General features: G+C 40.5%; 2 protein-coding genes across 7 annotated transcripts; both read right to left on the reverse strand.

Moving 5' to 3' along the window:
* Positions 1 to 33: 33 nt before the first annotated feature.
* nup54 (nucleoporin 54) lies at positions 34 to 11552 on the reverse strand. Of its 6 annotated transcripts, none has more exons than XM_079551998.1 (15): positions 11461 to 11551; positions 11094 to 11201; positions 10460 to 10543; positions 10286 to 10321; positions 6277 to 6363; positions 6006 to 6164; positions 3351 to 3577; positions 3085 to 3272; positions 2800 to 2996; positions 2676 to 2730; positions 1450 to 1543; positions 866 to 973; positions 649 to 768; positions 430 to 540; positions 34 to 343 (listed from the first exon to the last, which is right to left on the reverse strand). In XM_079551998.1, exons 1-15 carry the CDS (start codon positions 11501 to 11503, stop codon positions 221 to 223), a joined length of 1740 nt encoding a protein of 579 aa, XP_079408124.1. In that variant the 5' UTR covers positions 11504 to 11551; the 3' UTR covers positions 34 to 220. The 6 variants fall into 6 exon arrangements, with proteins under 6 accessions (XP_079408124.1, XP_079408122.1, XP_079408123.1 ...); XM_079551996.1 differs by having other exon boundaries at positions 10157 to 10321; XM_079551997.1 differs by lacking the exon at positions 11094 to 11201 and having other exon boundaries at positions 10157 to 10321; positions 11461 to 11552.
* A 3283-nt stretch (positions 11553 to 14835) lies between these two features.
* On the reverse strand, positions 14836 to 26489 carry LOC306959858 (lysosome membrane protein 2-like). Its single transcript, XM_079552091.1, has 12 exons — positions 26271 to 26489; positions 23577 to 23734; positions 23172 to 23319; positions 22845 to 23036; positions 22657 to 22748; positions 22241 to 22357; positions 18661 to 18839; positions 17694 to 17812; positions 16590 to 16663; positions 16284 to 16335; positions 16042 to 16194; positions 14836 to 15133 (listed from the first exon to the last, which is right to left on the reverse strand). The coding sequence occupies exons 1-12, from the start codon at positions 26391 to 26393 to the stop codon at positions 15023 to 15025; spliced, it is 1518 nt and encodes a 505-aa protein (XP_079408217.1). The 5' UTR covers positions 26394 to 26489; the 3' UTR covers positions 14836 to 15022.
* Positions 26490 to 27691: the final 1202 nt, after the last annotated feature.

Below are 27691 nucleotides of genomic sequence, written 5' to 3' on the forward strand. Positions count from 1 at the left end.
AGCCCAAGATAAAAAAGTGTATCTGAGTATCTGATCTGGCAACCCCGTGAAATTCAGCAGGGCCTGTGGGGGTTTCCGGTCTAAGGTTGAGAACCAATGTGCTAACCTGCTGAATGTCATGCGAGATACAGTATAAGCATGTTATCATTCATTCTTTTGAAACCAGGGCTTCTGGTATACAGACAAAGCTTTGGGAGCACAAGCCGTTACATCAGTTCAGTTAGATGCCCCCTCTTAAGTGACCACTGTCGCTCAGTCCATGCTCTACGAGTTTGATGTCCTCCAAGTCGTCTTTGATGACGCTGATTAAATGGCTCAGTCCCTCTTGTTGGTGTTTTAAGTGCTAAAAAACAAACAAACATCAAAATAAAATGACTACGTAATTAATCTAAATATTGTTTGTAAAAAAAGGCAATTGTCAATATTCACTTGTTTGATTTCCCGGAGGAGGTCTGCATCCACACTGTAGCGCTCCTCAGACCTCACTGCACCGAAGTGGTTTTGCATTCGAATTTGAGACATCAGTTCATTCAAACGCCCCTAACATAACAATAATATTTGGTTTAAAAAAAACAACAGTATTTTGGGCAAGAACACACAGTCAATGGCGAGTGAAACTACATGATACAAGTTTGAACGCTTGGTTACCTTGAACTGAGTGGGAGCGTTAAGTTCAGACTGAATCGTGTCCAGCTGAACTCGGAGGTGCTCTTCATCAACTTGAATGGCATATCCACTTTTCCTTTGGATTTCCTGTTTGATCAGAACCTTTAAAGAAAAAGGAAATGTGTCATGGTGAGACAACATTCAGGCAGATGCTAAATTTGCAGATGGAGTTCACAGAATCATTTGTATTAACTGTTACCTGCAGAACTCTGTGGGAGAGGTCCATCAGGTTCCTTTTATACTGAGCGATTTTAGCCACTGTTGTAGCCTGGTTTTTCTGCAGCTCGCTAATGTCATTGGAGATAATCTGTGGGTTAAAAGTGCATTATTTTCATTTGATTACAAAACTAAAAACATTCTTTGCACGACACACACACACTCAAAAGAAAACTCAATGAGAAAAAAAAATCCCACGCACTGTCAATTTTGCAAAAGTTAGATTTAATTACAGGTGGATAGCGACGTTTTGACAACTAGTGGCATCGTTCTCAGTAATACGAGCCTGTACTGACCCGTCATAGTGCAGCAAATAAATCCAGTTTTTCTCTACAATACTTCAGTTGGTGAAACAAGCATGAAATTTGGCATTTATCATCATATATTTTATCATATATTTTTTTCATCTTGGATTTTTTGAGGACAAACAGATTTTTTTTTCTTTTTTTTTAGGGTTTTAGTGAACATGCTGGTTTCACAAACTTACCATCTGCTGTACTACCACGAGAAAAACATGTGCAAAGCGTCTGTTACTCAAAATGAGAATGTAAAATAAATAGATCTTACATCCACTCTGGTCTGGTGTTGTTTGGTCATCTGCTCCTGGATTTGCAATCGCCGTAATAGCTCCTTAAACCCCACCATAGGCACTGGAATTAACCTGCAAAGACATACACATACTTTAGGTTCAGTAAGAATAACTGAAATATGCCCCCAGCTTGGCAGAAATCTGTGTTACACGTATGAGTTATTTGTTGAAACATTGGGTAGAAATAAAGCATGCATTTAACTCATTGACTGCCAGCCATTTTCAAATCCGAGAGCTCCCCACTGCCAGAGGTTTTTCAGGATTTTGTCTGTTTTTTCAAGACCCACAGAAAATTTTGGTCTAGGTCTATGTCAACACGAAACCCACCAAAAGAAAGATTAGACTCTCTTCTTTCATCTAAAAAAAAAGTTTGTTTGTACCGCTTTAGTAATCGTCCGTAGAAAATAAGTGAAATCTGCTGTGTGCGCTCGAATCATTTTGAACTGCACAGCAGCCTGGGGACCATGGCTGAAATTTTCACATGGATTTGGGAACCAATCACAGAGCGAGGAGGGACGGCAAGACGATGACGCGCTATTCGATATACGGAAGCTTGTAGTTTATTTACGGATTAAAAAAAAAAAAAGTTTATTTACAGATCCAACATGACAGCAGCAGACGCGACGCTATTTTTCGATCAAGCTTTAGACCATGTTCTAAATAGTTTCGCTCGAAAGTTTACAGCGGGTACGTCATACGTCATCTCATACGATGATACGATTGGCTGTGGCTACGTGCAGACGCATGATAGACATTCGTAGCGCCCAATAAACGACTATGGGCGATCGTAAACCACACCTCCTACGAGAAAATGAATTGGTGGTCCCCAGACTAAATATCACTTGTGATTTTAGTCTGGCGTTAGCCAGGCTAGTTCGCTGCAGCTGAACCCATTGAAAAACCTAATTGACATCCATAGACGTCATTGGCAGTCAATGAGTTAACGGGCGGCGGCACGGTGCTTGTGATTCACAGCTAGAAGGTCCTGGGTCCGATTTCCACCTGGACGGGGCCTTTCTGCCTGGAGATTTTACTCCCCGTGTCTGTGTAGGTTTCCGGTTTCCCCCACCACTAAAATCATTAACATGCACTGTCCCGACCAACTAAACAAACAAAATAAAAAATCTGCCTTCCTTATTATCTAATTTTATCATTAACCAGTACCACTAATATTCGCTCACTAAACTTTCACCAATAAACTTACTTTTCTGGATCAGGATTGTCCACTTTTGCCTGTTCCCAAATGATGGGATCCACTCCTAAACAACAGAGATACAGATAACTCAGGTTTTTGTACATGGATCAATTAAATCCTGTTCTGTTTGTACCAGCAGGAGCATTTTGAAGCAGCTGCTTGAGCTGAGCTGGAGACAGCTCTGTGCGCGCCACAGACATAGTCACAGCCAGCTGTGTGAGTTGAAGCTTCACGTTGGCCTGTTCAAGGAAACTGAAGAGAGTAGAGGCAGGAATACGCTTTGATGTGCCATTTGGAGAGCGCTCCACAACATAGATGATCACTTCTGTCCTAAAAAAACAAGTAGGACACACTCGTCTGTCAGAGAAACGTAACACATCATAAGCTGCAACTTGTAACAGACAAGGACAAAACTTACTGATCATCTGGCAAAGACTTGACTCCATCAACATTGACAGACAGCATTTGATTGCTACCAAACATTTTCTGTAGGGACTCGACGAGCTGCTGCTGTTGAGCTCGTACATCCAGTTCTCTTTTATTAAGAACCAATGCCACAAATCCATCTTCATCTTTTGCAACAGGGATGCAGCTATAGCCAACTGCCTAGAAAACAAAGACTTCTTATATTTAAATGTATTTAATCAAAAAGATGTAATATTCACAAATGTAAACCTGCCCAACCTTGAAGCGGCAAAAAGGGTTTTCTTGGGTAAAGTCAACAGGGGGATTGTTGTTTGCAAAATATCCTTTCCCTGTACCCCAGTACGCCTGTAACTGGTTCCATTTGGCTAAAATGGTGTCACGCTCATCTCCTAATAAAGTTGGAGCTGACAGGGCAGTGACCTGCTGATAGAGCTGCGTGTGCTGGGTCTGACCTGGCTGTTGAGCCTGCTGACCGAACAAGCCTCCTAAAAAGCACAAAAAGAAAAAAAAGGTTTAGCATCCTAACCAACAATGTTTAACAACGATATTTGGATCTTTGGCGCCCTCTACAGTTGGTAAAGTAGTGCTGTTAGCACAGTTGGCAACGCAGTGATTTCCACAAATGTCTACAGCAGGGGTCACCAACCTTATTTCAGCTGAGGGCTACTTTAAGAGCATTAAGTTGTTCGAGGGCTACCAGTTAAAAACAAATCCTAAAGACTTAAACGTACACTGTTCACTTATAGGATATTGACCCCATGTTATATTAAAACTAGCTGAGACCCGGCCTTCGGCCGGGCCTCGCTAGTCTCCACATTTGATATTCTGAGATTATGAGTGATTACAAAGAAATGTCCAACCCGTCAGACAGTTCAGCTGTAGACCAGTGGTTCCCAACCCATGCCAAAAACTATGGCCACTACAAATGAGTAAAAGAATGAATGCAAAAAAAAAAGTCAAACAAACTGCAATTGGAGTGTTTGATGCACCCGTGCTCCTTTCTTATAAACTACAACGACAATATTTTCGCTAAACTCAGGGAATAGAATTCAAGAGACAGTGGAATAATTATGGATAAATATTAGGGGTTCAGCTCTAACGCTTTGGTTCAAAGTGCAGGACCCGTGGTTTGGTGCATCACGGTAGTTTACAATCCAAAAAATAATGAGTAGGTTTAGAAATGAAATAGCCTAATGATCGTTGTTAGACAGTATTTATAACCTTACAATAAAATTGGCAATGCTTTCCAAGCTGCTTTAGAATAAAATGTACCTCTGGGCTCAATACGTGAAAGCAAAATAGAAAACAAAAGGTACAGCAGCAAAGTAAAAAAAAAGATAAAAAGAAAAAAAACTACGCAGTGCAGGCCATGCGCTCGTTAAGTTGTAGTGTCATTTTCGCTTGTACTCACACGGAGGATAAATCAGTCGGAGCAGCACGTGTGATTAGAGGCTCGTGTTTGAGGGGGTTTTGGGCACGCACGCACACGCACACACATACGCACACGCACGCACACATGGCCCTGTTTGGATGCGCACGCGCACACATACATACACACACACACGCACACACACGTCGCCCTGTTTGTACGCGCGCACACGCACGGCAGTCAGATCTCGTGCACTCGGGTTTTTGTGACAGCGGGTTGTCCTCGGACAGCAGCACCGCGGTCCATATGGACCCGTGGCCAATGCCCGCGAGCGGTGGGACTCGTCACGTGGGGGCCGGCCGCGGATGTAATAACACCAACCACGCACACACTCAGTACTGTCGCCAGGCTTCCTGGTGTTCCCAAACGGTCTCCCATCCCAGTCCTAACCAGGCCTTTCCCTGCTTAGCATCGGAGGAACGGTCTCCCATCCCAGTTCTAACCAGGCACTTTCCTGCTTAGCTTCAAAGTCGGTATGGGAAATAAACATGGCGGCGCCCAGGCGGCGGCCATTGAGATAGCGTTTTCTATAATAGATAGCTTTACATTAAACTCATACCGAGTCACAAGAACCGAAATAACTGTAATTTTAAGAATTAGATTCAAGAAAATGAAGTGTTTTACACTTTAAAAAAAGTCCCAAGGGCTACTGGACATGCCCCAAAGGGCCTCTGGGTGCCCGCGGGCACCACGTTGGTGACCCCTGGTCTACAGCAACTGAAGGGCACTTAAATAATTCATACCTTAAGAAGCAAGAGTATGAACTTTAAAGCTGTAAAGACTGAGAGTAAACTATTGTTTTATTGTTAACATTTTAATTCTTCACTATATTGAGTTCAAGTTTTTTGTATTGTATGTCTCAAAGTTGTGCACACTTTGCACTATCACACTTATACATTTTAAAATCTCCAACAGCTTAGTGTTATGGCATATGGCAAGAATCCTAGAAATCTTAAGAGTATGGATCTTAGCGGTACTATACTCTATACGGACATACTCTCTAAATCAGGGGTGCCCAAACTTTTTGTCTCCGAGGGCCAAAATGAAAAAGTGCCTGTGAGTCGTGGGCCAAACACATATAAAAACGCATATAACTGCAAATCACATTTGCATTTGATTCTATCTATGCAAATAACATGCTATATTAAAACAAATGTAACTATGGCAAAACAAAAGCCTAGTTTTAGTAGAACAAAATCAACAATTGTAGCAATTTAGTGCAAAATGTGAAAAAACAAAAAACCAAGCACCTGCATCTTCAGCACCTACAGTAACTTTACCTCATTCCTTAACTCGCACCACAACAGTGTTTCCAAAAGGAGTGAAACAGCGCCCCCAATTTGACGTTGGTGGTCAAAAAGTGTACTGCATTCATATTTACCATTGAGAATGAATGGAAGAGTTTTAACCACACGCAGCGTAAAAGTAGGTCACTCACTTTGGGCACTCCTGATCTAAATGATCGTTCAAATATACAAGCTCACCTTGCTGTTGCTGTGTTGGCTGAATATTAAAACCCCCAAAACCACCAAGGCTGGTCGTCCCTAGTCCAGTTCCAAAAGCGGATGGTCCAGTAGTAGCTCCAGTGCCAAGGCCAGTCGAGAACCCAAAGCCTTTATTCTGTGTGTTCCCAAAGAGGCTCCCTATAAATAAGTACAACTGGTTACAGTCAAATAAACCTATAATAAACCTATAATAAATGAGACATCTTCAGATAGTCTAAACATTCCCAGACAGGACATCGACACTACAGACCTGTGGTGCTGGCGGGAGCCGCAAAGCTGAAAGTTGAACCGGGAGCCGCAGCGGAGGTCGATGTCGTCCCAAATCCACCGAACGTGCCTGAGGACCACATCATAACATTAAAAACAACAACAAAAAGGTCATTGAAAACTGTAACGTTAACTGCTGTGTTTCACTGTGTTCAAATCACAGTAACCATAGTAACGGTGAACAATGAGCTGATGCCATTACTAAAGCAGCATAAAATAAAAAATAATAAATGACTGGTGTTTTAGATCATTTTAGACTTAAGTAGTTCTCCACAGAGCGCAAACCGGAGTCAGACTGACTCTTTTAGTCTGTGGGAACAAAATTCATAGTTTGCATGAGTGCATTACAGAGTTTTAACCAGGAATGTAACGATAAAGTTTGATATTATGATAAATATTATGGTATTTATTTTACAGTATGTGATTTATTGCAACATTATGGGGACACAGGACATATTTTTCTCCCTTCTGAAAATTGCCTGGAGTATTAAGAGCTATCATTATGGACATAAAGGGATCAACATCATTTTTTTTATATTGGCCGCATTTAAACAAAGAACATGCTTTATGTAATGTCTTGCTTCCTTTACATATTGCTGCAACAAAACAATGCCTTTAAGCCTGGGAGATTCAATTCAATAAATGAGGAACACTTGAACAACACAATGCAACTCCAAGTGTTTCCTTTATTTATACATAAAAGGGAACAGTTGGAGTTACATTGTGTTTCTGAGCAGTGTTTTTTGGCATTCCATGATATTGTGAGACTTTTTATATTAGTTATTGCCATATCTCTCGTTCTAGTGAAACCACTCCACATCATGCAGTTAAAACAGTAGTGCATGGCTCCTTATCTTTTACTTCATAACATGATACACAAGTTACACAACAGAACTGAAACTGATCAGGTTAACTAGCTCTAGCTTCAGTCACCATACCGACACTGAAATGATCTATATTTATCCATTACGGAGGACACAGAATACGACAAACACAATAATATGATTTATTACTAGATTATCATGGCTGCCAGACTTGCCACAAAAAAAATTAAAAAAAAGTAAATGTGAAGTGTTTTCATTAAGGAGACGGGAGAGAGGGGAGTGTTTTCTTTTCGCTAACACACAATCATTTAGACCAACTTGTCTTCAACTCCTCTCATGTTTGGAAACCCAGGCAGGCTGGATTTGGTGCAGACACCTACATGTTTGTAGAATGATGCACTATTGCGTATAACTTCCTGTAGGGTAATGCCTATAGAGCAGGGATCTCTTACCGGTAGCTCTCCAGACCTACAGGCTTTCTACATCTCTACATCATCTCGACAAATCACATTTTAAACATATCTTCTTTTTGTTCTGAACATTTTGAACAGAATCTGCACCAATTTCATAAAGTAACTGATGGGGACATGACTTTTACTTGTTTGCACATTTCCTGTCCAGTTTGCACCCCAAACGTTTCTTGAGAGCTGATGGAACAATCAATATGGGAGCTACAAAGTCTCATCTTAAAATTCAAGTCATTTTCTCTAATTCTATTGAAATATCTTGGCTACAAACTCTCCAGGATGTACGCCCCCAAGTCTCATGACCAAATTCACATGTGCGCCCCCAGAAGGCTGAAGTCCTGCTAAAGGCAGGATTTTTGGAAGAAAATCCTAATGGAGGCCCATGTGGATTTGGTTATTGTTACAAGTGTCTTGAAAGCATGAGTATTTCTCTGGTGGTTTTGGTACGTAAAAGTAGCTCAACATATTAAAAAGGTTGGAGACCCCCCTGCTATAGACGGGACGCACTTACATCATTGGACTGTCAAAGTGTCAAACCAAATTAAAAAAGTAAACTTCAACACTCATTTGGCTTCTGTTGCCATGCTGCTAACATGCTAAGCCATCACTTGCATGCTCTCCTGTCCACAATTATAACAAATTAAAAATTAAATAAAGATTGAAAAAAACTGAATATAAGGTTTGACGATTGTTTTTGTGTAATTTTGATCACATTGTCAGTGTTAACGTTTTTAATCGTAAATTATTCAGGAAACAACCTTGACCCTACAGAAAGTTGTCAGCAACACTCCCCTCTCTGGCCTATTGGCACGACATGAATGGCAATAGCAGACCAAACTCCTGGTGAGTGTTTGGCAAAGCAACAAATATGCATAAGAAAGACTGACTATCTGACATGCAGTAAGAGCTCGCATGCACACCCCACGAATATGAAGAAAAACAGCAATATAGCACTTCACTTTACAGCACAGTAAAAGCACGGCAACACAGGTGAAAATCAGAAAATTACAATAATCGCTCAAAAGTTCATTTATTTCAGTTATTCCACTTAAAAATGTGAGACTAATATATGATCTTGACTCATTCCATGCAAAGTGACACATGCCAAGCCTCTATTTGTTATCATTTTCATGGTTATGGATTATGTCCATTTTGAAAATATTCTAATTTAATGAGATTTTTATATTTGGGGTTTTTACAAGATGTGAGCCATAATCAAATAAAGACTATACATATCTCAATTTGCATGTAATGAGTGTATCATATATTAGTTTAACAGTTTAAGAATAACACAAATGAATGCACTTTTTAACGATATTCTAATTTTCCAAGTTTCTCCTGTAGGATAACATGGTACCTAAAAGTGTAATAACATGGTAAATATGGTATGGAAACTGGACCTATCATGATGACATGATGATTTCTTACCCTAGTTCTAAATTCGGACGTTAACTCAACAAGAATGTAAATTGAAAAATGTTTTAAGAAAACGGGGCTCAAAATGCTTTCTTTTTGTTATCCCTCGTCACCATGCAATTTCCATTCTGTTAGCATGTTGTTACTGTGTGATATATTACAGTGAATGTGTTTTTCTTTTTTTTTAGATATTAAAACAAAGAAAACCAAACTCAATATATTTACAACAATAACATAACAATGCAAGTATACACTATATGCACGCGAGCGTCACGTGACTTCCGAGTGGATCCTCAGCCGGCGCTTGCTCTTCCCGTCTGTTATTTCCCTATGTCTTGTCTACAAAAATAAATAGCTGAAGATTACATGGCAGGCAGTGAGTTAGTTATGGCCATACCACCGCCTGTGCTCTGCCCGATCAGACCTCAGAAGCTAAGCAGGGAGGGGCCTGGTCAGTGCTTGGATGGGAGACCGTTTGGGAACACAGGAAGCCTGGGTGAATGTAGTGAGTGAGTGAGTGAGTGGTGGTGGTCAGAGGGGCGGATGGCGCAAACTGGTAGCTTTGCTTCAGTCTACCCCAGGGCACCTGTGGCTACAATAGTAGCTTACCACCCCCAAGTGAAGTGACCTTGAGCGTCTGAAAAAAACGCTATATAAAACTATTATTATTATTAATGCTGGACAGTCATTAGCATCATCATCGTGTCAGGAGCAAAGAATTCACCAGAGGAAACTTCCATGCTCTTCACAGTAAGTGCTTTTGTCTTGAAGTTAGTGTCTTAACACTAATTAAAAATTAAAATATAGCAAAAACATTTTGAACGAGCCTGCTCAAACAATAACATTTTTAATTGTTTAATTTTTGGGGTGTTGTTTTTTGATATTAGCCATTAGCTCTGAGACGTTTCCTGCAGTCAAGTTTTTTACATCCAATGTAATATTTTTAGCAAGTAGCGAGCGACTTCGGATCTCACTGTCAGTGAGATACTGATTTGTGCAAGACATTGCTAATCCTTATTGTGAAAATAGCGAGAGGAAGGACTGCGGCTGCCGGGGATCACACTCTGAAGTCCCGTGTCATTAGCGCGCATAGAGTTTCACTGAATCCCCGAAACACAAATAAAAGCTACGAAAAAAAAAAGCAAAGGCCATCTACCTGTGCTAGCCAGGCTATTACCAAAACTGAAGACACTGCCAGTGGTAGCAGTTGTACCCAAGCATCCCACATTAAAGCTGACAGGTGCTGGATTGGTATTTAAGCCAACCCCCCCCAAACTAAACCCACCAGTGGTGGTGTTTCCAACTGCCAGCCCCCCAAATCCTACAGTCAGTATAGGCAAGCATTAAAAGAAAGAGATGACATTGATGAGTTAAAAACACAAAGTTGGTCTCTTTTCTCATTGAAACTGCAACAAAAAAAAAAAACATTGAAAACTTTTTTTAATGTTGAAGATCTTACCGGGATTGGTGGAACCAAAACTAAAGCCTGTGGGGACTGCAGCAGCACTGCTGGTGGCTGTACCAAAGTTGGGAGCTGTAAAAGCTAGAGAAAATAATTGTGAATACAGTAAATACAGTATGGTAAGCTCTGCGTTATTTGGGATTATTGCGTTATTATATGCAGATAAACAAATGTGAAATGGTAAAAACAATGGTATGGCAGCGAGCGCATACCCCTGTTCCCCACAGCTCTGTGATTCCACATTTGTGAAATACATTATTTATATACAAATCTCAAACATCTCACGCATCATTTCTAGGAAATGATAACTTTGGTCCAGATGGTCAAAGTAGGAACATAGGGCTATGGGGAGCATACACTAGTACTGACCCATCTAAACGTAGTCAAATTATTTTAAGACTAGAGGCCTATTCATACTATTCATAAGGCGTAAGAACTTTGTTCTTGCACCCTGAGATGCAAGAACAAAGTGAAGTAATGTTTTCCCGTCTTGTAACTGACGACAGTCTCATGGTTACAAAAAAAGTGACTTCATTTTGTTCTTGCATCTCAGGGTGCAAGAACAAAGTTCTTACGTCTAATGGAGTATGAATAAAAGTCAATTGCAACGACATTTTGTCCGTGCACTCACTGCCGAACCCAGATGAAGCGGTGGTGGTGGTTGCTGGAGTGCCAAAGCCAAATGTTGTTTGTGCTGTGGTCTTGGCACCAAAAGAGCCAAATGAAAATCCAGTTGTACCTTCAAAAATGTACAAGAAATTACCAAGGGTTATGACAACAAGTCAAGAAGCCCATCTTATTTAATTCGGGTGCTGTATTTTCTGGACAATTTCTATTGAGTGTTGCCACTGCGGGTTATGCTAATGGCCAATGCGTTCAGGTGAACAGTGTGTCATTTTGTCATGATGATAAAGCACATCCAACCATTAGAAACTTCACTTGCCAGGACACACACCATGCGACTCATGATATAGCGAAGGAATTGTAATAAAACATACTTGTTGCGGGATTGTTCGTGGTGCCGCCGAAATTAAACGCCATGATGCCAGCGTCTCTGAGCGGCGAGCCAGATTCTTTATCCTAGGATAGTCGGTATACAGTGGACATTCATCATCCAATCAGAGATGTATAACGCTCTGACACCCGCCCCCCACCCTTAAGGTTATTGGCTAGGGCAGGATCAGGGTTAAGCTGATTGGTTGATATCTGTATGACGTTTCATTCTCATGACTTGTGATTGGTTAATGTACCAACTATCCTACGAAAAGAAGACCAGATCCATGGCGGCTACCAGCGACACATTTTCTTCTTCTTAAGCTTTAAGTGGATCCGGCAGGTTGTACGTTAGAAAAGCGTAATGCTGCCCTCTTCTGTTGAATGCTTGTATTTCGATTTATTTCACTTAATTCGAGTGAAAGAGTAAAAAGAAAAACATTTTGCAATTTAGTTTTATTGAATGTATCTTTTATGACATGTCCATTGCAGACACTGGGTCGACACAGGTGAAATACTAAGTATTAGTACTAAGTATTCTTAAATGATGAAGTATTTTTTTACTGATCTCATGTTAATCAATATCATAATCACAGTGGTGGAAGAAGTACTCGATATTCTTACTTGAGTAAACGTGTAGATACAGGACCAAAAATGTACTGAAGTAAAAGTATCTGATAAAATGTTTTCTTGAGTAAAAGTACAAAAGTATGCATTGTAACATGTACTCTATGAGTAAAAAGTTAAAGTGTTCAAGAGTTTAATGTGCAGGATTTTTTTTTAAGTCATTTGAATCAAACCAGGTCTAAATGAGTAATCCACTTACTCAGGTCAAAAACAGGAACTAAACCCAGACTAAACTAGGTCAGGTCTAAACCAGATCTAAACAAGGTCTAAAGGGGTAAACCACTAAACCAGGTCTAAACTGGGACTAAACCAGTTCATCGTAGAGAGGACACTTTGAAAATAAAATACTTTTACTTTTAACACAATTATGAAATGTAGTGGAGTAGAAAGAACAGACACAGGCTCTAAACTGTGCTGAAGTAAAAGTAAAAAGTATTCATCATAAAATTTACTTAAGTAAAGTAAAAGTAATTTTTACTTTTTACTTGTACGTTTTACTTTGTTAGTTTCCACCACTGCATAATCATAAATATCATTTACGAGAGTTAATATTTAAGTAGGTTACATTCACATCTGTAGTTATTATGTTCATGGTTTGGTGTTTCTTTAATAAATGCTTGTAAATGAATGTAAAGTGACACTGACCCCTCACACACCTGTGTCTACAGAGCAGTGATGGGCTCTGAACCACACAAAGAGCTCTCACACAACCCATTTTCTTCATAACCCATGAGTTCTTCCCCATAGTGGACACTGGTGCCACAGCAGAGACCCAGACCTGCTGTGTCCTCAGCTGATGCTTCCTCTTCTGAACCTCCACTGTTCTTTTCAAATACTGGACCTTCAGCTTAACTTCTCACAACTCCAAGTCTGAATGTACTGTCTCTAATTAACTCAAAATGTTCTCATTTTCATTTAACCCCAAGTTTATCAGAGATTTAGAGGCACATTTAGTCCTGGCGTCCGTTACAATGGACATGGAAAGAAAATGTTTTCAAAAGGGCTTAAATGTAATCCAATCCAATCCACTTTATTTGTATAGCTCATTTAACCAACAAAGATGTTTCCAAAGTGCTGCACATGAGATCCTAAATGTAAAAAAAATATTGGTAAACATTTCATTTACAAAAGTAAAAACGAACCTTCTCTACAAGAATAATGAGATTGATGTGGTTCTTTCTCTGATTTGGCTAAAACTAGCCCTCTCAGTAACTTTGGGTCTATCAAATTTGACTGATTTGACTGAAAATTCGTCCATTTTCAAGGAAAGTCTCAAACGCACTGTTAGTGCCACCCCAACACATTACATATTGTGAGAAAGCTGTGGATGTCCTCTGCACAGGGCCATAGGATAGGGTGGTGGAGTCTTTTTAATATATCAGACTCCATGACGTGTTAGAAGACAGTGCTTCCCCCTTCTGTTTATGAGAATCACAGAGACACATGAGAGGGTCGGTCTGCAGCCAGAACCTTTCAAAAAGTTTGGGAACCCCGTCCTAGATTGCACAACCATATACAGTGGGGAAAAAAGTATTTGGTTAGTTTCACATAGACATTCTATTGGATTTTGGCCAAATACTTTTTTCCCCCACTGTACTGTAGGCTACACAGGTCAGGACCTATCACTACAGTTCCAACTAATACTCCTACATCACACACAAGTTCTTAAACATATGTGCGATTTATGAATTCATCTCATATTGGGCTGTGGGATGAATGTCCAAGCGGACATGCCCAGATTTTCCTCCCTGCTCTTTCGCTTCATTTAAGGGGAATCATAAGGACAGGAGCGTCTCACTCTCTTGGGTGGACCTCCTGAACAACCATGAAGCACCAATCTATTTCTGATGAAGAAACTGACTGTGGCTTTAACATTTACATCCACAATAAAACAACAAACAAAACTTATCAACTTAAATTTTTTATTCAGTGGATTTTTTCACAGCAGTTTGGCACATCATAAGAGTCCACAATTTATAATACAGCGCTGTGTTAAACCAATTGTGGCTCAAGAAACAAATTCAGCATTTTAAATTTACTACACTTTAATCAATGGCTTACAATAACATCACGTAATACTGTGTTGAGTGAGAAACATTCAGACGCTGACATTTTGCACATCACTGAAATACAAAAGCACATATACACGAATTCACACACTGTTACCCAGTAACTGAAACATCTGACCTAAAAGACACGTGTGCTGCCTGTGCTGTGAACTGAGTTTAAAGAGCCTATTTTTATGGCAACAAACATCAGCAACAACAATGAATGAAAACAGCAGTGCCACTAAAATAAGAGATGAAAGTGAATTTAAAAATTGGACTAAAATAATTGAAATGTCATGGGAAAAATGAAACGAAAGGAACTTGTTTGCGTTACCGCCATATTTGGCTTTCAAAAATTTATAAAACTGGTTACTGCAAAAACTAGAAAACACTGGTAAAGGTCTAAATTCAAAGTAAAGCAATTCTATATTATATTTACAAACAAGAAATATTTTACAAAACTTGTGTAACTTAAATGTACAACGTGTAATAGCCGTTCCCACCAGACAGTGACAGGAATGTATCACACACGTGCCACCAGATGCCTCCTCAGGTATAAACCATCAGACACTACCTTCATAGAGTGCATTACATAAAATAACAGTGGCCCTGGAAACTAAATAATACTGTATCTAGTCCCCTGAGAGACATATGATCTCAAAATTCACAGTTAGATGTCTCACAAATACGTCTTCTCGGTTACACAGTGGTCAGTAACACCTGGTTTAAAACAACCTTGGAAGGAAAAGCAGAATATAACACAGTCTTGTTATTAACATCAGGACGGTTTAGTGGCATGGGTGATAACCACTACAACATAGCAACTATAAAATGATAACTAGCCCCTGACAAATGATAATACGTGATTTAAACCTCTTGTAGATGTGTGAAATTAAGCTTGAGCATCAACTTTAGGAGTCAAACCGATGTAGGTGCCATTCTGAGGATCTTCCTTTTCTTTTCCACTAACAGGAGTATACGATGTGTCATCTTCAGAGGTGGTCTAAGGAAAGAGTTTGACATTTGTAAATTAATCATATATTATTTGCCTTAACAAAAGGTTTATTCAATAAAAGTCCCCCCTCATGTACAGTACTGTGAGCAAGCAGTTCGATAGAAGATGATCCTGTGTTTATGCTTTAGCCAGGACAGTACAGGCTAAAGTCAAAGAAATAAAACAGCCTAATAGGAAGTCTGACACGGAACCACACGGGCGGCGCAACTTCACAATAAAGCACATGGTCCGTGTTCACATTACACACGGAGAAGTCTGACCCGGAGAACATTCGAGAACAGGGACGATGATGGAGGAAGAGAACTACTGCTTTATTTGGATTATATGGATGTGTGGACAGCACGTGTGCAGCAGCAGAGGGAGGAGTGAGGCAGGAGCTGGAGTCCAAGACTAAAAGTGACATTTATGTGACTTTTTACACATAAATGCAGCGTTTACATTGCTTCTATGTGTAAAATGTGGCCATATCGCCTTTGCTCTGCCCAATCCCGTCAGACCTCGGAAGCTAAGCAGGGAAGGGCCTGGTCGAAACTGGGATGGGAGACCGTTTGGGAACATCAGGAAGCCTGAGTGGGTGGTGGTGGTCGAACGAATAGTGAACGAATAGTGCAATGTAAAGCTTCTTTGATTGTCCAGAACCAATGCATTATTATAAAAAGTAGTTACAGCACGAGCTCCAGAAGTTTTGTCTCACGAGTGCAGTTTGGGTCAGAAAAGTTGTGTATATGTTTGTGGAGAAACATTCCTGTAGCGTAATTCAGCAAAAGGACACAAAGATGCGATTAATAAATGCAAAGGGAGGAGTTCAGTGCTGCCAATACAGTTTAGCAGTATCGAGAAGAGCAAGAAAAAGAAGAAATATAAGAACAATACCTTGATTTCTTCTAGCCGCTTACCTTCTGTTTACGAGCACGTACAAGGAGAAGGATGAAGACAGCCAGCATGATGGCTCCTAGTCCCACAATAATCAGGGGGAAATTTGACACAAGATTGACAATCAGAAGTAATTTCTGCACTCTCGCTACAGACGCATCGTCGATGACCACGCTCTGCAATGAAGGGAATGAGGTGGGAAAATGTTATTTATATTGCAAATAACATCACCGCAGAAGACAGCTTTATTACTGACAACTGTTACCTCATCAATATACATCACTGGGATCACTGTTTCATTTAGAGTTCTAGTTTTTCTGTAAAGGAAAAAGAAAGTTAGAGAAATACACACACATGATTTTATTTTTCATGGGGTGAACGCAATGGTATAAAGCCCTTTCTATCTCCACAGCTGTGAGGAGGTGTAGTGCTCACTAACACAGGTTTAGACAGATTTGTAAACAATATTGGAGAGAAGTGGGCTTATTGTGTATATAGAAAAAGTTGTGAAAAAGTACGTCATTAAGTTCACCCAGTAAAACCATCTAAATATACAAGCTCCAACACTTACACAAATCCCCCAATCTTCTCCATCAAGATGTTCACTTGTGCTCTCTTGTTGGCACGTACAATAATTCCAGTTGTCTGAAAGCAAACCCAAAAAATAATGTTATCATGCTTGTAAAGGATGATTTTTGTGTATTCTTTATGAAATTATTGTGTTAAAACATCAAATTATTGGCATGAATTTCCTACTTTAATAGCATTGTTTTAGCACCCTACAACTAGTTACTTTGGGTGTGTTGTTGGGCCATATTGGCGTATGGACTATTGTAGTTCTATTTATGGACAGTTGGGGGAGCCCTTAAGGGTGTTGACCTGGCACAAGCACCTCCAGTCTAATTTGTGGAGCTCATATGTGGAAGCTGGATCATATTAATCTCTTACCACCCGCCAAAACCAAATGCATTCTGTCCTCTTTGGCTATTATATAGGCCTGTGTAACACCTCATTTGAAAGCTGAGACCCACAAAACTGATCTTTTTCCTCGCGTTGTTGCTGTGTTGTGTCACCTTTTGTATGTTTTTTCTTTTTTTTTTTTTGTTGAGTTTTTTTCACTTTTTGGTTGAGTTTTTTGTCACTTTTTGTTGAATTTTTGTCACTTTTTGGTTGAGTTTTTTGTCACTTTTTGTTGAATTTTTGTCATTTTTTTGTTGAATTTTTTCAAATTTTTTGTTGAATTTTTGTCACATTTTTGTTGAATTTTTGTCACTCTTTGGGTTGAGTTTTTGTCACATTTTTGTCACATCTTTGTTGAATTTTTGTCACATTTTTGTTGCATTTACATCCTTGTTTTACTCTCATTTTTTGTGGCTGTTTTGGTGCTTTTTCCCAAGAAGCTTTTTGATTAGGGTAAAGCCAAACTGGATGAAAATGGGATCCGTTCAGGTGGGAGCTAAGAGGTTAAACATATCTATGACGCCATCCAGTCTGCACATCCCATTCATTCTCACGCAAACTCAAGCACAAGCTAAAAGTCAGAACCCAGGCTGCTTACTGTGACAAGTGAACCTCAAACACAATGCTGGTTCTGCTGGGCGTGATACAGTTCTGCCATACCTTTAATGACCTCTAGATGGGGAAGCAATACCTTTATTCTCATCTAATGACATACCGGGTTAATGTCAAGATATGTTTGATGGTGCTTTATATCTGGAGACATTCCTTCAATGGCAGCCACATATTTTTCATCGGCGAGGTAGAAATGAGGAAAAGAAGCCACCACTGGAGCTCCTGTATGAAAAACAAGAAACTTTTATTATTTTTTCTTCAGAAGAGGTCACATAAGGTCAGCTAAGACAGTGGTGTGGCAATGACTCACCTTTCTTAACAGACTGAGCAAGCAGTTAAGAAAAGAGAAAACAGTTTAATATGCGGTCTCTATATTATGGTTTACATTGATTCTTTATAATCCTGTCCTGCAAACAGCACAAACTGACCTATATTTATACTATGACTATACTTGTAGAGCACAAGTCAGAGCGAGACCGTGATGAAGTGGAGCAGAGGTGAGCGTTTTCCTGAGTCTGTGTTTGGAAACAGACACAACACAAATAGTGAACACATGTCACCTGATGCAAGCTGTCCCTTTGACAACCCCCAAGGTTACCACCGGGAGTAAACAAATACCTCCACTATGACAGTAAACTTTGCACTTTCAACTTTTTTCACATTTTTACACCTTATATTTTGTTCTATTTTGAAAATATTATTTATGTTTTTTATTCATAGTACATAGGATATCTTTATTTCACTATTACTTGTTTGCACATTAACCTTGTTTCGTTCTAACTTGATGGCAGATTGCAGTAAAAAATGATTAAAAATGAATTGATTTAGAGTGTTGTTCGGTCACACATAGCCCCATGTGACACTGCTCTCTCCACTTGAGGCGCCGCTTAACCTTGACTGGCTCAGTAGCTGAGGGCGGTAAGCCCAGTCACCTGATTATGGCCTTGAGGTTATGAAATTCTACCACATTAGGCTATGTAATTATTAAAAAGTCTGTATTCAGTATGTTCTCTACAAGTAACAAACAATAATGTAATGAGAGATATTTAAGAACTAAAAACTTGATGTACCTTTACGACAGGGGCTGACTTTAAGAAGGCCAGTTCCAAGACACTCCTTAGGGCTGACACAGAAGCCTGCATTGGCTGGATTCTCCTCTTTACTGGCTAAGACAGAGCGAGGCGGGGTAAAGCGGTAGGCTGGGATGCCTTTCACCTCTACATCTTTTTCAAAGTCCATGTAGATAGATCTGGATGAAACAGAAACAACAGTGTAAACATAATTCACCATTATATTCTCATTATGAATATATGCTTTTGAGTTTTAATATTTGACTTTCATACTATACTATGTTGTAATACTATCAGCAGATATCATTAGCGGGCCATTCCTCTTGTATATACAGTCTGATACATACATAGCTGCTGTTTTGTTATGTAATGTTACTACATTGTTGGTTTTACCCATGAAACATTTAATGTTGCTCCATGTTAGGGCTGCACGATATTGAAGTGACTTGCGATACGGCTGTGCAATATCGTGATCACGATATTATTGTGATATTTCACCAAACATGATATGTTCCATTTTTTTCAGCAAATTGTGTCAAAAGAAGACTTAAAAAACACCCCATCAGGACCAAAACAAGGGTAGAATATAACAAAGCTAGCAAATGTTAAACTCAAAACTCAAAACTCAATGCATGAGTTTGAGTTTGCAAAAAAAATGGGTCGATCTCAGTCAGATGAAGGCTATGGTAATGGTATATATTGTGGCTTCTCGCAATACGGATATTGCATCAGCTAATATCGCGCTACGATATTTTTCGCGATATATTGTGCAGCCCTACTCCATGTAATGAAAGGTCAACAGTATCTATAATATTTAGTTCAAATATATGTTCAGTGTATCCTGACAACAGTCCTCACTCCTCAGTAACACAGAGGTTTATCCATGGTTTAGCTGAGTTTAAGGAATTACTTTGATTCTCTATTAGAACAAAGGCGTCTATAGAGTGTCTGCCAGTGGGTTGAGAGGATGTGTCCCTGAGCTATGCAGACCACCATTGTGCAAGAACACAGTTCGGACCTTTCCCTCTTTAAGGGAGCGGCTAAGTAAAAAGTACGACAGGAATCTCCCTAATGTTAGGTCTGTAAATAAGATAAGACTTGTTTAATCTCACAGTGGAGAATTTCGCTTGTTACAGCAGCGTTTAGATAAGATGCAGACAGTTGGCAAAAAATGAGCTATAATAACAATGTTAAATGTAGAAGGAAATAAGACACCATAAAGATACCTTGTGTAAAATAAGGGGTACGTCTTCAAGAAGAAAAATTATAAATGATAAAAAATGACAAGATGTCTGTATAAGATATGTACAGAGCCCGCCACGGGACACGGATGAGATAAAAAAGAGGGGTGATTATTTGTGGATCCCGACTTAATAAGTCGAGCCCACGAGATATTAACTCGAGATAGTGAGCGCGGTGAAGCTGGTTGGATATTAGATATTCGGCAGATATTCAAAGCGGAAGCTGCAGCAGCTGTGAGGCCACCAAACACACATGGGGAGGCTGCTTACGCTCTTAACCAGCTGGTCAAATTTAGGGACCGTTAGCAAGTTACATACTTAATATCAGTGCTAAGTCAAAAATTTGAAAAATATCAAAAATCATACAAATGCAATGAAAACAACAGATCTGTTTTAGATCAGCGGTGATATAGCAAAGTATTTCGCTACAAAGCTCTTTTCATGTGCCACTTACTTTTAGCTGTGATTTTAAGAATAGTAATTGGTTATTAATGACAGGGAAGCGGCTTACGCTCCTATCCAGTGTGTGTCTAGCGGACTTACAGCCACTGCTCTGAATGTCTGTCGAATATCCAATCTATTTCAGGCCCTGACTTAGTAAATCGGGATCCCGACAAAATTACCCCCTTTTTTAAAACATCTCATTCATCCATCTCATCCATGATCCCTTGTGTAAGATTTGTTAATTACCAAAATAATAAATAGAAGAAATGAGCAAACTCGACTTTGATAGATTCACAATTGCAAGGATTAGTTTGAGATAGTTGTAGATCGTTTAACATCTGCCCAAGAGTGTTGCCAACTCTGTACACAGAAGCTAAAGTGATTAAGTGAGGTCAACATTTCCTCTGAACTTAACATGAGATATTTCCTGCTTTGAAGGAAACAGGGAGAGAACACAGGAAAAGTCACACGAGCAATAAATTAGTAGGTGAAAGTTGGATATAAACACATCAAATCTGTGTCAAAGGTAAGACACCGGATTATTAGTAGGCAACAAATGAGAGGGAGATTTGCAGCTGTACAGTTTGCGTCTTTGTGTGGTCAGCTTGATTTTTTTTTTTTTCTTTTTTAGAGGGATGCACATTTTTTGACATTATAGAACTATGGGCTAGATTTAGTGACTAACTTTTCATAAAAAACATTTTTCAGCATTTTCTTTGTGTAGCAGTGTGTCAGAGGTGCCCTGACAATCACCTCATACCTGTCAAGTTTTGGATTTGAAAATAAGGGACCAGCACGTGCTGCGAGCCGTCCCATGACCACAACCAAGCCCCGATATTGGGCAAAATATGGGGCACTTGACAGCTATGCTTCACCTGCTGGAGTGGGCTCAAATGAAAACCTGGCTCAGTTGAATGTTGTAAGAGGGCTAACCTAAGAAAACTAACAAAAACAGACGGCTTATTGTTGACGAACTGACAAAAGCTCCCTCGTCAAAAAAGCCCAGCAATGGTCCGCCAGGTGCAGGCACAGACTACTGCTCAGCTGCAGGCTCCCATCTCTCCAGGACCCGTCCCGGGGCTTGCTGGTGGGATCACAGCTCACCCTGGACAGGAACTGTTTGACCCTCTGCCCTCAAGGTTATGGTCCATCCAGACCAAAACCTCTCACCAAAAGAACAGCTTCACCCCTATAAAACTCATAAAACTCAGGAACACTAACTAACCTGTTACCTGCTAATTGTATTCTATGCACCATGTGGTTATTCACCTCACACATGCTGCTTTTTGTACACTTGTAAATAAACTCCTGCTGTTGTCTTTATTGTATGCCCTTAAAGGGGCTAAATGCAAGTTGGCCATTTTATCCTCACTACTGCCACCTCAGGTCATACGTGTAACTGCAGCTTCTATATTAAGCTTGTGCATGACGACACTTCAGACTTGAAGTAACACCTTTCTGAGTGACAGTGCAGGATTTTAGAGGCCGTTGTGGTGAACAGGTCTGATCTCATTCTACACATTAGGACATGGCTGGAACATGTAGGGGGAGGAAAATACATCATTTTTCAACTTCGTATAGTCCCTTTAAGTTTTATTACTATTATGTATCTTTCACTGACAATGGTAATAAAACCTATTCTGATCAGGATGTTTTAATAAGGGATACAAGGCAATATCCTGCATCTGCATGGTGTCATTGAGTACAACCACATATGGTCAGCAGCTTCGGACATCTCATACATTTTCACAAAATAGTTATTAGTTTGACACTTGGCACAACCTCACGTTTAGGAAACAAACACCAGTTGGTTGTGTTCCCCTGGTGAAATGAGACACTAAAAGGAAATGCAAGGTGAAAAAGTGAATGTATCATTATGCTGAATGTTACTATACCTGCAAAGGTCTGGAGAGAAGATATTGACGCGCTCCTTCTTGTCTAGAAGTGGGTGAAAGGCACTATCGGATCCATTGATGCTGTTGCTCTGGTTCGATGTCCAAAATGTCAGCTGGCTACACATTATATTAAAGTAAAATCAGTTACATTTATCTTGGACATATTTATTGTAACAAGACCATCACGCCGTTTATCTTAGTGTTGAAAGCATTCTTTCATGATCAAACGCGCACTCATAAAAGCCATGTTTCTCATGGGCATGGTGTAATCAGAGTCTCAGAGGAATCTACAATTATGATACAGATCAAATAAAGCCATTACATATGGCATCCAGAGCAAAAGGATGCCCTGCCCTCTGCAGATGTGAAAATCAACCTAATGCAATAGTGTGATAAGTAAGACGTAATGTAAGTACCTTTGACCTTTCCATGTCACAACTCGGCCAAAATCCAGGTAGTTCTGCTCACCGGTATGATACACAAACTCGCCATTATTGGTTCCATTTTTCTATATATATATAAAAAAAAGAAATAGCATTTACAATCAACCAATTAACTAAATTCAGATGATACTAAAAAGTACATTGTGAAAGGTGATACATACTTTAGCCATCAAGCCAAATATCTTATCCACGTCGGGACTGGTGCTGGCAAGACGTGCCAGCACTGGGTCTTCGTAGCCCCAGACCAGCTCATCAACAGTGCGTGTGGTAAAGAGACCACTTCCAATGGAGTTCATCCACATAGACATCAAGGACGCTTTCCAAAGACTAGTTTTCAATTTGTTCATAACGGCCTAAGACACATCCAGGTTTCAGACATATATAAAATGACAGGAAGCCAAAGAGAAGAAGGTAAATGTTTGTGTTCAGGATACAGAGGGAAAACAATGGACAAAGTGGGGGGACGGGATACAGACGAAGTGACTCACCCAGGCAGGGATGTTCACTGTGGTAATGGTGTCTTCAGAAGGGTCTCCCACAGACCTCTCTCTCAGGAACACAAAGCTTTTTGTGTTATAAGCGGATACCTTTGTGCCATTTTCCACCATGCTTACATTTGCCCTATACCTGTACTGTCTGCACAGAGAAAATATATGCAAAATTAGTGAACTCAAAATGTTAGTATCAAATAAATGTAGTCACATAGTTTACAGGGTTATCAATCATAAATATCACAAACAAACAATCAAACAAATGTGCATCTTATATTGTTCTACTGTTTTAAATTCACTGTACTTTTCAATGAACCAAACAATCTTTGCTTCTTCATTATTTCCAAGGAGACGTGAGCCACGTGTCTGAATTGTGTTGCTTGATAATCATCTGCGTCCTACCTGTAGGTGTAAGGTCCCACTTGCGTGACCCGAGGTTTTTCCCCTGCCAGGAACGCATCTACATTTGTTATGTTGAAGAAGAACAACTCCATGTAGACTGGGGGCGGGGGTCTCTTCCATGATTCAAACACACGGCTGCCTTCCACCAAAACTATTTCCTGTAAACACAAATTATGTTCCATAATTATTTTACTTACTATTACAACTTTTTAGTTTAAAACACTGCTTGAGTGACAACAAGTACGTAAACGTGTCTGTTTTGTGGTACTCGACTTGCTCCTTATAAAAACATGGTGAAGAATAATATCCGTGGGGTTTAAGAGTAGAGAGGCAGTCTGAGCCTCGGTGAGCCCTGGTGGTGCACATGAATGGTATTAGGGGCATCGGGAAACCCTTCCACAGACTTATTGTCTGCGGTTGCCCATGACTACCGAGTGGCTGGCAGATCATGTGATGTGGAGAGTTGGATGCCCGCTGGTAGCGCAGGACTGTGACCTTAATGCTCTGAACCACATTCCTGTGTCAGAGGTCTGAGCCACTGGCATTGGCACAAACATATATGGTCCTCTTTTCACTGTAGTCACCAAGTTTGTCCTGTGGCTTTAGGACGAGAACTGTTTCACGACAGGGTTCCTCTGAAGAATTGGAAAACACAAGGAGCAAGGGAAGGGGGTGGGGTGGTTTGTCTTTCACGAAAAATTCAAGTAAGATTTTGGCCTAATTGTGTCAAGTTAGGGAGCAAAGTTTCACAACTGAAAGCACATCCCTTTATTGCATGAGTGACATACCCCCCCTTCAGCTTTGGGGACCCCTTGGCTTATTCAGAGACAAACGTTTGCTGAGCAGCGAAGGACAATGAAGCTGTCACCTTAGATCATATAAAGTGGGGCGTTTTTTTTTTTATTGTAAATTTACATACTCCATATACGAAAGAATGATTGTATAAACTAAAGAACAGGAAGACTAATAGTTTAACATCTATTCAAGTCTTGCACCACTCCCTGTATGAAAACACGAGGTGATAAACATGCTGCTCGAGCTTTGATGTAGAGGTAAGGGCAGTTCATTGATACGAATAACACGAGGCACAGCATGAGGCCGTGTGGTGGTTCAGCTTTGCATGCTGGAAATGGGTTTGTCTCAGTAACAGAAAACACCCAATAATGACCAATAGGTTGAATGGAATTTGATGGAGAGCTTACACAGACATGTCCCACCCCAACTGCTACAATGTCACGGCCCTGTAGAATTCATGCACAAGTCATATTAAAGGGCTTTTTTTATTGATTGTTAAAATAATCAAAACGGAGAAATAAAAGAACAAACTATGAATGCAAATGTTACTCTTTTTATATTTATTTCAAACCAAATCGTCATAAAGCCACATCTACCGAATCGTTTCTGAACTTATTGGTAAACAGCCAATGAGAAAAAGAGGCGGTGGCGAGTACGCTGGTGTGTGAAGAAGCCTGGCGTACAAAGAGGGCATACTGTGAGAGAGCATCTAAGGAATGGGATCATTCCTTCCCACTGGTGGAAGTGGGGTAAAGCCGTAACATGAGATGCCGAAAATAAATCATGCTGCCACTGCTGCAGTCCGTGCAAGGGTCACACCCCAGAAGCCTATTTGAGCAAAACTAGAATAGATCAGACCATTATTTGTGCGTGGTCAGCGTGGGAAAAGGATTTTCTGGAATGTACACAAGACCAGTTGGCAAGATTCCTTTGTTGAATTATTCCAGGCAACCAACATAGGCTATTTAGTGTATAATTTATCTTAGTGAGGAAAGGGAAAAAGGGGTTTCCAATATTGCACAACTTTGTCATAAAATCTCCTCACTTCCCTTTTCAGCACTATCTAAACACACATGTCTGCAAGCTGTCAGTGACAACCCCTCATATAACGTGAGGTCAAATGGCGGTGTGTGACCTTACATTACCCAAGTCTATTTTGCCTGTTGTCCTTGTTACACCCCGTCCCCCACACACAATGCTGGAGCTTTCAATAAGGTCCTTAAACCAGTTCATAAACCTCTCGCCAAACTCTCAAATTCCATCATAACATGAACGGGTGAACATCTGTGAAGCGTTATGAGGAACATGTGTTATAAGCTGTGTATAACAAAACTCCATGAGACTAAATGTTTCAACTGCTCCCCTCTAAAACTGGGATAAGTAAACATTCAGAGATAGCTTTGAACTTATCCAAACAGACCATGTGGAGTCAGAGCATGATAGGAGTCATTATGAAGGATATTAGAAGGTCACTCTAAAGACAATAAGAGAATGCACACAAAAAGGCTTTAGAGAAGGCTATTAAAAAGAGGGCTATTGCAATGCTCTGTGCTGCACGCTGTGTGAATCCACCTGCCCTCAAGCCTGACCTTAGGAAACACAGGAGTTGTAGCAAAGTTCAAGAGCAAAGAGAGACTGTGCGTGGACAACACCCTTAAACAAATAACAGATGAACAGTTAGAAATCAGGAATTGATAAACTGCAGCCTTGTGGGACTCTTATTATTACTGAAGTTAGTTTCTTTTTCACCCGCCTCCACATTGAGAGAAAATGAAGGCACATAAGCCGCTATCGCCCACAGGGAAAGTGTCACTGAGGTTGTGTGGGTAAAGATGTCATGCACAATGTCATGTTGTAGCTGTGAACTATGGGACTCCCAGCAACACGTGTCTTCTTTACCTTTTTGAGACGGTTGTGCATCATCGTGCGAAAGACCTGAGTCACAATCAACCCGATTCCGACGACGAGCAGGCTCGCGCAGACGATCCCCACTGCGTAAATCGCACACGATCTCCGGGTCATGGCTGCAGGTGCTGAAGAGGATGCACAATTAAGATCTGTGGTGTTGCTTCACCTCAGCACCGGCTGCTGCTACACCGCGCTCAACAGCAGAAGCGTTGCACACACAAAAAAAAGTTTCTCTGTTATCGTGAGAAACTGCGCTCAGGAACGGACAGTGTGTGTGTGTGTTTATCCAAAGTTTCAAGTTGGCCTAAACTCAGGATCGCTCTGCCTGGCGGGATAGATAAATAGCGCTCAAACGTGCCACAAAGTACTAGTAACGCGGCTCGCGAAGACTCCCCCTTTCTCATTGTCTGTCTTTCTCTGATTGGTCAGCTGGGGCCACGCGAGTGCGGGAGTTTACGCACGGATAGTAACCCGTACGACGCTGCTGTCGTGTTGTGGGGCACTTTATTGCTCATAACCTACTTCTGTGTGTGGCAGTGTGAGTTTTGAATGGAGACTGTGCGGGGTTTATGAATAAAAAGGCGGTCAGAGAAAGTGAAGCCAAGTCTCTTTATGCTGCGTGGCTGGAGAGATAGGAAGGCTATAGTCTGTTGAAGATAAGGCAAAGGAAGGGGGAAATATACATTGGAATTAAAGGGGGGTATTATGCAAAATCGACTTTTTCAAGCTTTACATCATGTTATTATGTCATTCCCTCATTATAAACATGCCTGAAGTGTTGCCTTGGCACATTCACGTATTTTTGAGTAATCTGTAAAAACTCTGATGGCGGCCATTTTAGGGATAGGTTTGCCTGAGTCCTCCTAGGAACGCCCCCACCTCCTGGAGACGCCTCCGAGCTTTCGTCACCAGCCGAGTAACCAACCACTGCTCCTCAGCAGAACCCCCTCCCCACTGATGCCACAGACAGCGTGTGGAGGGGGCGTGTCGGAAAGGGTCAGAGGTTCTTAAAGAGACAGAGGCCTATTTCAAGACTTTCACTACAGCCATTTTGAGAGAGCAATTTTATACAAGGCAGTTATTCTAATTTACTGCATTTACAGACCAACAGAAGGTTTCGTCATTATTGTAGTGTGATATTGACTGGTGCTATGTGATGGAAAAAAGCATAATGCCCCCTCTTTAAAAAAAAAAAGGTTAATACAAAATGATTAGGCAAGTAAAGTAGGTCGGATTTGGGTTCTTTTTGGATTAATACCAGGATGTGATGGACACTGACACTCAGTGTTGCCAGCACAGCATTGATCGAAGCCAAACATTTGCCTTGTGGGATTGCCCTGCACTGTGCCCCATCGAACCCTTTTGCACATGTACCTTTTTCCAGATTGTTTTTATTTTGGGCATTCAGATTT

This window comes from Gobius niger, assembly GCF_951799975.1.
Source record: "Gobius niger genome assembly, chromosome: 2".
In the NCBI taxonomy this organism is placed as follows: Eukaryota; Metazoa; Chordata; class Actinopteri; order Gobiiformes; family Gobiidae; genus Gobius; species Gobius niger.

Coding starts and splice junctions, on each gene's coding strand:
- nup54 (XM_079551996.1), bottom strand. CDS start 11,503: ATGGCGTTTAATTTCGGCGGCACCACGAACAATCCCGCAACAA. Junction 10,322..10,459: donor TTTTGGTTCCACCAATCCCG/GTAAGATCTTCA, acceptor TACTGACTGTAG/GATTTGGGGGGCTGGCAGTT. Junction 769..865: donor TCTCCCACAGAGTTCTGCAG/GTAACAGTTAAT, acceptor TTTTCTTTAAAG/GTTCTGATCAAACAGGAAAT.
- LOC306959858 (XM_079552091.1), bottom strand. CDS start 26,393: ATGACCCGGAGATCGTGTGCGATTTACGCAGTGGGGATCGTCTGCGCG. Junction 16,664..17,693: donor CATATCTTGACATTAACCCG/GTATGTCATTAG, acceptor GTTTGCTTTCAG/ACAACTGGAATTATTGTACG. Junction 16,195..16,283: donor CAGTGATGTATATTGATGAG/GTAACAGTTGTC, acceptor CCTTCATTGCAG/AGCGTGGTCATCGACGATGC.